This window comes from Miscanthus floridulus, chromosome 10, assembly GCF_019320115.1.
Source record: "Miscanthus floridulus cultivar M001 chromosome 10, ASM1932011v1, whole genome shotgun sequence".
In the NCBI taxonomy this organism is placed as follows: Eukaryota; Viridiplantae; Streptophyta; class Magnoliopsida; order Poales; family Poaceae; genus Miscanthus; species Miscanthus floridulus.
In genome coordinates, this window is record NC_089589.1 from 116,471,255 (window position 1) to 116,482,843 (window position 11,589).

The 11,589-nt window shown below is 46.8% G+C and overlaps 1 protein-coding gene, 1 long non-coding RNA gene and 1 pseudogene across 2 annotated transcripts; 2 read left to right on the forward strand and 1 right to left on the reverse strand.

Moving 5' to 3' along the window:
• The first annotated feature begins 450 nt into the window (after positions 1-450).
• LOC136487036 (uncharacterized) lies at positions 451-1,868 on the forward strand. The gene is made up of 3 exons (XR_010767118.1): positions 451-791; positions 927-1,052; positions 1,395-1,868. It is a non-coding gene; the product is annotated as an uncharacterized lncRNA (long non-coding RNA).
• A 3,806-nt stretch (positions 1,869-5,674) lies between these two features.
• LOC136487030 (probable L-type lectin-domain containing receptor kinase S.5) lies at positions 5,675-8,869 on the reverse strand (annotated as a pseudogene).
• A 582-nt stretch (positions 8,870-9,451) lies between these two features.
• LOC136489369 (uncharacterized) lies at positions 9,452-10,954 on the forward strand. Its single transcript, XM_066486028.1, is given in 4 exon segments — positions 9,452-9,546; positions 10,056-10,141; positions 10,144-10,283; positions 10,364-10,954. Coding segments are annotated over 4 exon segments (912 nt in total).
• Positions 10,955-11,589: the final 635 nt, after the last annotated feature.

The window sequence follows — 11,589 nt, forward strand, 5'->3', positions numbered from 1 at the left end:
TCCATGGCGGCGGAGCTCCCATGGTGGCGCGAATCCGGCCATGGCCACCAGATCTCAGGGAGAGAGAAGGAGCAGGTGGATCTGGGAGAGAGAGGGAGCACGCGGCGGCTGTGGGAGGAGATGTGGCCGGCAGTCTCACGCGGTGGTTGGTGCGGCGGCTGCGGCGCTCTCGGGGTGGCCGGCGTTGGTGGCGCAGAGCAGTGGCGGAGCTTGCATGAAAGTGTAGGGGGGCAATTCAAAGCTATACACTGCTACAGTATTTACCGATAGTGGTATAGACCTATGGTCTACTCATCAGCAACAGAAGTATGATGAGACAGGAATTAATTACATGCATACAGCGACATGCAAAATACAGGCGAGGGGGCCAGGACCGCCCCACGTAGCTCCGTCCGTGGCGCAGAGGGCGACGGAAGAGGAGGTGAGCGGATGCGGCAGCGGGACTGGCCAAGCCTGGCTCCGCGAACGTCCGATTCGGACGTTTCCAGCAAGCCACTCAATTCGTACGAAATAGCTTTGTGGAAGCCTGGCTACCAGGGCAAATAGAAACCAAATAAGCTCAAATTATATCATGGAGAGCCTAGACCAGGTAACCAAACACGCCCGTACTGAACGCTTTCGTCAGCCTCGCCGGCCGCCGCGCACCAATCGTGCTCACCCTGCTTCCTGGCGCCGCACCCGCGCTTCCAGTTCTAGCTCCTCAAGGGCAACGAATTCTTGTCGTGTGCCGCACCCCGATTTCGGAATCGATGCTGCTTCAAATAGCTCCCCGTATCGTCAGCATCCGCCAAGTAATTTCTTCACTAATTCATCGGTTAATGGTGTTGATCCTGCAGCGAAGAGTATAATTCGTGGGTTCCTGAGTTGGGGAACTTTTGTCATCATCAGTTCACCTCTCAGTCTCTATGGATCTATTGTCGTTGTAGAGAAGGGAGGATGGAGCCTGCTGCTGATACTCTCGTCCGTAGCCGCCGGCCCGCCCGGACCTCCTATCTCCGCCTGTTTCCCTGTCCGGTCTCCCGCTCCAGCTCCGCCGCGAGAGGGGGCTCCAGGTCAGCTCCTGCTCTTCCTGTCTTCTGCTGCACTGCAACGGATTTCATATGGGGGCCTGGGAAAACTCTTAAAAATTTAGCAGCCTTGCACCAGCTCCCAATTTGTTTCCCACTTGTGATTTATGTTTTCCTTCAATGAGAGCTAGCACCAGTAGGATTGCACAATTTATAATCACAAGCCCATAAATAAAGCTCACAGAAACGTAATAACATTACAAAAAATGCTCCAACAAGTCAAATCTAAAACTGAAAACAAAAGCATTAGCACCATTTGTTTTGCACAAGTATTTGTAGGAGAAAACTTTTGCTGAGTCTCACTCATTCATACACCATATGACATAGGTTTGCCAACGCAAATGCAAATCAACAGTACTATTTACACTTCACACAGAGGGCACGTGCATGGATGGGCTGTTATTCAAACACAGTGATGCAATACTCAGTCAATTGCAAGGATTACAGTAACAAGAGCTGTTTCAACGTTCATGACGCATAGTACTCATCAGCTACTATTGTGGTTTTCTTCCCATGCATGCTTACTGAACTTCTGATGTTAGTCACTTTTTTCCTTAGTAGCTTCAGAAGCCTGCTGGCTAACTTCCATTCATGTGTCTAAACCATGCTAATATGCTGGTAAACCATCAACTAGCAGCTGGTCTTTCGTGTATTTTTTCCAAGATAACTGAACCATGTTGTGAAATACCATCAGCTAGATGCTCCTCTGCAATGAAGTTATTTTTCAGATTAATGAACCATTCTAATACGCTGTTTTCAGAATCATGCTAACTGAAACATACATTTATGGCTTGAAAACATAATCTATTCGTTAGGCTTGACATAGCTCATTGGTTTATGGCTTGAAACAGCTATCTCAGAACATGCTTTGCTTACTGAAACTGATTTCTTCTTTTCAGACTCCTGAACAATTATCTGGGCTTGAAAACTGATTTCGTTAGGCCTGTTCGCTGGTTGGTTTCTGGGCTGGCTGGTGCTGGTTTATTGTGAGAGAAAAACATTGTTGGCTGGCTGGTTTGGGCTAGCTGAAACCAACAAGCGAACAGAGTAACACCTATTTCAAAGTAATCGTTGCAATCAATTCGAGACAGTCTTTTAGCCAAACTCTTTGTACGACAACAGCAGTGTAAACCTTTTATTTTAAAAAAATCTTCACCCTGCTAGCGAGCTTATTAACAGTAACATAACGTCGTCTCAAGTTTAGGGCTTGAGGCCATGTATGGGATCTCACTTTTTTTTTAGAGTAAAAGGTAGCATTTAATTAATTGAACCGATCGTTACACAGAGGAGTCCAGATAAGATCTGTTGCTTCGTGAAACCAAACCGAGTCGAGAGCTGATCGGCCGACCTAGCAAGTACATGTGCATCTACAGACATGGATGGGAGAAAAAGTAATAGAAGAGTCTCGAACCACCCGTTTGATATCTTGGACGAGAACACCAGTTTCAGAGCCGTCCATGGCATCTGATTGGAGCTTTTGTATTAGAGAGGCAAACTGAAGCAATTATCACCTGATTGCTTGAGATCACTGAGACAAAGAGAACTGCAAGCCTAAAAGCAGCTGAGGAAAGCCATTTCCCCTTTCTAAATCCCACTTTCTAAATCATCACTTGGAGAGTCATTCGCATAAAAATCGCTTTATATATCATTCCACTCTTCAACAGTTCTTCTATATCTCGTTTGTACTCTAGAGAGTCATTCTCATCTTCTATTTTTGACCAGCGAAAAATTCGGAATAGAATATGGCTATATTTGGATAACCATTTAGAGAAGATATTGGAGGATAGTTTTTAACCAAAATCTCTATTCCTAGCATTTAGAAAGGATATAGAGAGTCTCTTGGAGTTGCTCTTACATGACAGGGCCTTGCTAAGGTACCCTCTTTACCTCATGGGAGGTAAGATCTCAAAAAAATCTTAGCCCTTCATTTTGAAGTGCTTGCAATAACTAAGTAATTATTAATTAATTAAAATGTTTAGAAAAAAGAAAAGGCAACAAACTAAACAAATGTATACAAAATATGTATGGTCCACGGTTATTTGGGGTACCATAGTAAAGCCCTACATGACACGATGGGCCTACCCGGTGGTCGGCTGTTTAGCCTAACCCCTTTGCCTTTGGCCTGTGTAGGACTATGCAAGGCCCACGAATAAATTTATGTGGCAATACAACTAATACTTGCAACGAGATATACTTTAATATAGCCTCCACATCTGAAATTGGTGGCAATAGAACCTTACATGGATGCAACGAATCACATTTCTAATAGATGCAATACAGGAAACTCTTTCGCAATGCGGGCCAAGATTAAGGCAACGCAGTGACATTGTAGCCATAATATTCACAACTCCTTGCAACCACCTTCAGAATGGTGGCAACAAAACCTGTTAGCGCAATGCAAACTCACTATTAACACAAGGCAGCACAATTTGTTGCAGTATTTACATGTACTTGCAACCACCTTTTCAACCGTGGCCATAATACCTTCCTCTTGCAACAGAGTGTACAACTAACACAACACAACAGTTTCATGGCAACAACGTCCACATATCACTACCAATTGTGATACCAGTTGCAATAGAACCTCCTCTTGCAGCCGGCCATGGAGGAGGGAAGCTCCCGATGGCCACGGAGGAGTGGAGAGGCCGCCTGCTTCACCTCATCTTCCCCAGCTCCGGCAAGGAGAGTCCGGGCTCACCCACGGTGGCACTTCGGCAAGGAGGCCGCGTTCGCTCACCCAGATCCACAAGGAAGCTCCCGCGCTAGCGATGGAGATTCACGTTGTCCGGCGATGGAGATTCGTGTGGTGCCCAACAGAGGAGCGCTGAGCCGGCGATGGAGCTCCGTGGCGGCCGGCGATGGAGATTCGCATTGTAGAGTATACCGGCCAGGGGCGCGACGGCCAGAGTGGAGCGGTTGCTTGGAGATACGCCGCTGCGGCCCTCATTTCATCGTGATGCGGACGGGAATAGAAAAAAAAAAAACGAACCGGTATCTCGTTAACAGTGGCAGGTGAGTTTTTTTTTTCTTCCAAAAAGCAGCTGAAAGTAGGGGAAGCTGCTTTGAATTTTGTACTAGAGCAAAAAACAGCTTTTGGTCTAAAGCAACGGTTGCTTTTCACCCCTTTAGCTGGCTTTTGGCTTTTGCAAAAACAAAAGGGAAGTTGGAAAGCCCAGCCAAAGGAGGCCATAATCGGACTAAACGAACCACTATAAAACACATAAAATGAATGGCTTAACATTGAAAGACCCAAATGCATTCATACACATCTCCAACAAGTAGAGCTCATTTTAGGGAAAAAAATTCGTACAAGAAGAATATTTTTTTTGGATTTTATTTGAATTAAATTTTCAGAGAGTAAAAGCCATTTTCCTATTCTCAGAATGTTAGTAAGGGGCTGATTTTTTAGAGAGCTACATGTGGTGGAGCCAAGGAGCGCCATGTGCTCTCGGTCACACATGCACTGACAGATGGGGCATGATCAACGATTGTTTTTTTTTTTTTGTTGAGGAAAATTGATGCTGATTGGTCAACACTCAATAGTCAAATTGACTGGGCCGAAACTAAGCCGGATATTGGCCACAGGGTCAGTTCTTGGGCTGTCCTAGTCTGAACACAGGCAGGGCGCCATGCCATGTGGCAACATGGGTGGCGATTGTTCTCTGCCGAGTCAATAGTCTACCGCACGGGTGCATGGTGGACAAGGCCTCGACGCATGTTGAACCCCTCCCTAGCTCATGATGCACTGAGTTCAGGTAAGCTCAGGGTGGTCAGTGCCCACAGAAGGTGGAGGGGAAATGAGTATGTTTGCCAAAATGCTGAACTCAGCTTCGACAGTGAGGTTGCCCTCGGCGGGAATTCTCTAGTGAAAGTAAAAAGGGAGGGCCAAGCTCACCATCAAGGTATGAGCAGCATATCGCTCCTCGTGCCCTTTGCCTTCGTAACTTAACTACGGTGGATGAGCTCTCCTCTGAAAAACAAAACAAAACTTTTATGGGCTAATTATATATGTGCATCCTTATGTTGCTACGTATGTCAGTACCTCCGTCCTAAAAAGAATGAAGATCACATTTTCTAAAGAGTCAAACAATTCAAAGTATGACTAGATTTATAAAAAGTAGCCATTTATATTTTCAATTAGGTTTATTGTAGAAACATGTTACTTGATTAATCTAGTGATATTTACTGTGCATCATAAATATTAGTACATTTTTACAGCGTTTAACTCCTAAGAGAGATTTCTATTCTTTGGTAGATGCAGCAGTACCTCACAGGGGATTAGTAACCCCTGTAATGCGGCCTGCTGCCGTCTGCCACGCACGGCGCACGGCTCCATGGCGGCGGCTGCTGCTGCCGCCGCCGTGCTGAGGCACGCGCACGCCCCTAGAGTCATCAATGGCTAGCCTGCCAAAAGCCCAAGCAGCTTTGGTCTGCTCTGGTATAGGCTGTGATTGTGCACATCTTTTGAGATCCTGTTTGTTATGATTGAGCACGTACAATCTGTTTATTGCAAAGAAGCTGGTCAAAAGCCAATTCCACCTATTCTTGTTTCCTCATCTCATTCCTCGAATCTTCTCTCACTAGTAGCAAGGGGGTGCAGAATCATGCAATTTGGCACAAGTTCTACCTAGAGAATTTCTTGAAAAAAGCTGTATGTGGCCATTTATATTTTCGAACCATTAGAGACAAAAGCACAGCACAGAGGTGAGCTGTATGTAGCTCTGTTTAACAGAGCAGAGCAGGGTTTATATACCAGCCTAGACGATTATCAGAGTTCCTAGTCCACGCAATTGCACGAGAGTTCGAGCTAGTTCTTCCCAAAGATAGCTAAGGATACAAATATATTTATTACTGTACCTACAAATATGAAATATGTATATGGTAGGATTAGGATCAGACTATGCATGGTGCATGGTGCATAGTGCATACACATGCTGCACTCCGTCCCGGTTATGAGCGAGGCCAAGAGCAGAGAGGAAGATTCGGCTCATCCTTCATGGGCTGCGTCTGCTCTGTGCCTCCGTGTAGTCTCCCCCCTCTCCCATGCAAGTCTGCGTCGATCTGCTACGAACGGAGGCGTGTCCTCCAGCGACGGTTGTCGACGGCTGCTCCATGCTGACCTGCGCCAGCTCCGCCGTGCTTGCCAAGCTCCCGTCCAGGTCCCGGTCCCAGTCACTCAAGGCCGTGTTGTAGACAGAGTTGCGTGAACGCCAGTCTCGCGGCGGCCACACGAAGGCTGGCTTCTTAGGTGGCACGTCCGGTGGCGGCATAACCTTGGTGATGACCTGCAGCACTTCAGCCATGCTGGGACGATCCAACGGGTTAGGGTCGGTGCACGCCAGTCCAAGAAGCAGCAGACGTCTGGCCTCGTCAGCGACCCTGTCGTCCTGCTGATCACCACCACCACCGGCGGCAACAAGTACACTGCCATCGACGGCATCGAGCAGCCTCCCCTCCCCGTGGAGACGCCAGATCCAGTCCGTGATGTGTTCGTCGTCCTCAGGTGGGATGTCCACCATGTCCCCGTTCTTCTTTCCTGTAACAATCTCGAGGATCAGCACCCCGAACGCATAGATGTCAGTCTGGCGCGTGGCCTTGTAGCTCATCGCGTAGTCCGGCGCTATGTAGCCCCACGTGCCGGCGATGCCCGTGACGGAGCTCCTGTTGACAGCGACCGTGCAGGCGATGCCGAAGTCGCCGAGCCGGGCACGGAAGTCGGAGTCGAGCATGATGTTGCTGGCCTTGATGTCGCGGTGCAGCACCATGGGCTCATGCTCGTGGTGGACGTAGTGCAGGCCTGTGGCGATGTCTCTGGCGATGCCGTAGCGGGTGTGCCATTGCCGGAGAGACGTGTCTCCGTCTTCTTGCTGCTGCTGCACGCTGCCGTTCTGGAAGAGATGCTGGTCCAGGCTGCCGTTGGTCATGTACTCGTAGATGAGGAGTGCCTCACCTTTGTTGTAGGACCAGCCTGAAAATTTTGTGCACTATCTAAGTACTCTCCCCCCATTCAAGAATACAGTACATAATAATACTACTAATTAAGTACTATGCTCTTTTTATATTGTACTAAGGTGTTCAAAAGAAACAGAACATGGGCAATTATTGTACTCACCAATAAGTGGGACAATGTTCTTGTGTCGCAGACGGTTGATGATGCTGACCTCAGCGATGAAGTCACTACAGCGGTGGTCCTCAACTTCACGCGTGAACTTCTTGACTGCCGCGTCCATGGCTCCTCGCCGCCCCGGCCTACTACTCCTAGAAGAAGCCACAGCAGGAGGAAGCTTGCATCGGTACACAGCTCCGAACCCTCCCTTGCCAAGCTTGGTCGTCTCATGGAAGTTCCTCGTGGCCAGTGAAGTCAACGTGGGCTGGCACCCCGGGGATACCCTGCATGATCTTGGTCAGCTCATCCTGTTCTTTCTTCCACCTCCTGTACTTGGAGTTGAGGTACAAGAACACAAGGGCAGTCGTGATGGTCGTCGCAGCCACCGATCCAAGGACGGAGGACAGTATGATGGTCTTGTGTTGTACGCCAGTTGGGTCCTGGAAATCGGGGAGCCCGTCGACCGTGGAGTTCCATGAGTGAACCTGTAGGAGCTGCCCCATGGAGGAGAAAAGGCCTAGCAATTCGTATTCCGCTCTGATGGTGAGGTTCTTGCTGGCTATCGCGTTTGCAGGCTTTGGCGTGTCTTCACCGGCGTCGACATAGACTGACATGCGGTGGCTGACATGATCATAGTCGATCCACACGCTGTACTTGCTTGCCGCTGCCACAGAAGAGTTGACTGGCGGTGGCGGATCTATGCCAATTTGTACCCAGATTATGTCGCCAAGATACAGCAACGTCCCGTTATCTCGGGCTGTACCGATCTCAGCGGTGAGGACGCCGCCAGCACTATCGGTGGATGACGAGGGGTTGGAGGAGCTGGAGGGGCCAAGTACCTGCCAATTGGGTGGGGTGAAAATGCCCCACGAGTCGAATGGGAGGAACAAAGGCTCAACGGCGAACACCAGACTGGCGCCATTTGCTGCCTTCATCTCGTTGTTTGGCTGGTAGATGCTCATGGTGAAGACGACGCTGAAGGACGCTTCATCAGGTCTATCATCGTACTTGTGTTGGACAAGAACAATATGTTGCCGGACGAAGAACCAACCTTTCTGGAACAGGTCGAAAGCCGGATAGTTGTTCGTCATGTAGGAGCCTAGGCCACGGCAATCCACCCTCTCCCAGTTTGTTCTGCAGGTACTCATGTTGGTGAGGAACAGGTAGCCCGGCAGTTGGTCGAAGGCGCCGCTCACGGTAAGGTTGCTGTCGGGATCCTGTTGGGAGCCGAAGCAAGTGCAGGATATGGGGTGGGAACAAGACAGCAGAAAGCAGAAGAGGAGCAGGACGGTGGATTGACGACATGGCATAGCAGATGGAGGAGGCCTATTGTGAAGCTGGAAGGCCGCCATGGCCCATGGCCATATATGTCGCTCGCCTGCTCAACGAGCGAGGGTTCGTGACGAGCTCTGTCTCTGTGGTGCTGATCCAGATGATCGGAATGGAGCATATATATGAGTACCTAATTAATCAGAGTAGTACTAATTAATAATGCAGTAGTGTCTTGTCAACACGAGTTTTTGGTCAAAGAAAACAGGAAGACATTTGGACAAGCCGTGGAGGACTGAAAGAAGCTGCACTGCTGGTTGTACTGGTCCAGTCCTATACAAGTACTATTTTCCACGGATATTTTCTTTCATCTCGAAGACTAGCCACATGACAAGATGCGTGGAACTATGAACCGGCACAGCGTTCAAATCGACACGACTAGTGCACATGGGACCTCTTTAATTTCCTCCCGTTCCATCCGTTTTTCTCCTACCTGTACCTGCTACTCCCTACTTCAAGTCATCATCGATGCATGCACTTGACTAGGTGCCTAGCTTTCTTCAAGTAGAGCATCATTCTCTGCAATGTCATGACGTTTCATGCACAGTTTAGTTCCGATCCAAATTCTTAAAAAGTGCTATAGTATCCATCACATCGAATCTTGTTATTCGTGTATAGAGCATTAAATGTAGATAAAAAAATTAATTGCACAGTTTGGTTGGAAATTACGAGACGAACGTTTTGAGCCTAATTAGTCCATGATTGAACACTAATTACCAAATAAAAACGAAGTGCCACAGTAACCTAAATTTCCAAATTCAAAAAAACACGCGCTCAGCATCGATTTTTCATCACACTGTAGCTAGTCTCACCGGCCACTAGTGAACATATCAACAGGCTTCACGAAAGAATATCATGGGTCAAATGTTTTTCGTACTGGCCCAAAAAAAAGATAAATATAAGAATTTTGTTTACTCCGCGAGTCTGCATCACTGATATATCTGCAGCAATGGCCGGCTGGCCGCTCCGTCTATCTCCAACCTGTAGCCTGGTCTCACAGCACGCCGTGGGAATCGCTTTCTCACGGATGAACATAACCTATCCGTGAGACACTAGGACCGTGTTCGGTAGGGCTCTGGGTCTAGGTTTTCGCGGCTTCTTGCAAGGAGCCCTGGCAAACGACGATTAAAAAACGGCTTCTAGCAAAGAGCCTGAAGGAGTTGTAGCCGTTTTTACATGGAGGAGTTGGAGCCGAAGAAATAGGGCTTCTTTCAGCTTCTTCTCACAAATATAATATAAATTATTACAAAACTATCACCGGAGCTGTTTTTGCTAAATATTTTCCAAAACAAATTCAACTCCACATGAGGAGCTAGAGCCGTGTGATAGAACCGCCCAAAATAACACACTTACGGAGGCGCTTATCTTTCACTAGACACTAAGCACCCCCAAAAGCGAGCTATTGAGAGCAGTCCGTCGGGCACACCCCAAGGGAGAGCCCGAATAGTCCACATTTTCCCCCAATGATCCAATAATGAGAACGAGTTACAATACTTAGTATATTTCATACATCCAGAGTTCTTAGAAATTCATTATTACATTACCAAATTCAGAGTGCGGAATGTGAGTTTGGATCCTGTGAGAGGAGCCAATCAATCAAAAGATACCTATTAGAAAAGAATACATGATTACTTTCATTTAAAAAGGATTTTGAATCTGATCGCACACAAAGTTCTCTAATGAGTCGGTGGTCTAGTATACTACATGACTACAACATATTTGCTGGTTGTGTTTCGAAGGTAGAGGCCCAAAATCAGAGTGGTGCATCTGTTAATGACAAGGTTAGATGACCTACCTTCACATGCTAATTTCCTATATGTTTTAGCTGAATCTCATGTGTCATCTTTGTTTCCCATTGCAGCAAGCAAATGCATTAACTATGTATAAGAATGACGACCCATTACACAGGACTTTCCAGTACATACATTGCTGGAAAATATTGAAAGACCATTCGAAGTGGACGAATAGGCGCCAGCCAACTGGACCTCAGAAACCATTAAGCAAAAAACAAAAGACCACTACTGATTCAACTCCTGCTATTGATGCACCAGACCCTGTCACTGGTACTGTAGCTGAGACTGAAACCACAATAACCACAGTGCCGAGGCCTACAGGGACTAAGAAGGAAAAGCTGAAATTAAAGCAGCGTTCAAGCATTGAAGCTTTGAATTATTTATTGGCAAAGAAGAAAGAGGTGGATGCTGAGGAGTTAAAGAAAAAGGAGAGAGAGTTGAAGAAAGAGGAGAGGGAGTTGAAGAAACAAGAGATGTGCCAAAAAGCCCTTGCCTTGCAGGAAGAAAGAATAAAACTTGACAAAGAAAAATTTGATTTTGAGCGGGATCGAGAAGAAGAAAGAATTATAAATATTGATATGAGCACCATGTCAACCAGACAACAACGGTTCTACGATGATCAACAGAAGAAAATACTTGCAAGACGGCTTGGAAATTAGTAGAACCATGATTTCAATTTTTTTTAGATTTGAGCATAGTGTGAGACATGTTTAATTTTCTAAAACATTTTAGTTCACAGCATATCAGATTGATTAATGTTCTTGCATGAACCTTGTTATCTATATTATTCTGTAAAGGAGCTGCTTTTGACGTTTGTACCATCACAAATATATTTGGGCTCGTGACACTGCACTTGCTCTCTGGAACCTATTATAGCCTGTTCGACAATACATAGAAGTGCAGGTTGGACACTGCCCTCAGGTCCTCTTCATAGCAGATTAATTTAGTCAGCTACTGTATTATGTATTGCAACCTGCCTAGTGTTTTGTACCTTTGCATCTGGGGTTTTCTGTTATGTTTTTAACAAATGAGTCCTGTCAGGCTATGGTGAGTGCTTCCACTGCTAAACTGTCAACAAAAGACATGTTGGTCTGAAACTGATAGCAAACTATTTTTGGAGGACTAAGTTTGCCCTTCTGCTCTGCAGTACAAGTACTTGCATCTGAGAGCCATTGTACATGCAACAGGGAAAAGAACCATTCCTTGCATCAAAGCAATGTTTGCAACTAGTGTTGCAGGCTTTCAAGCAAAACATTCAGGCTTTCAATATAAATGAAAGGCAAGCTTGTCACAA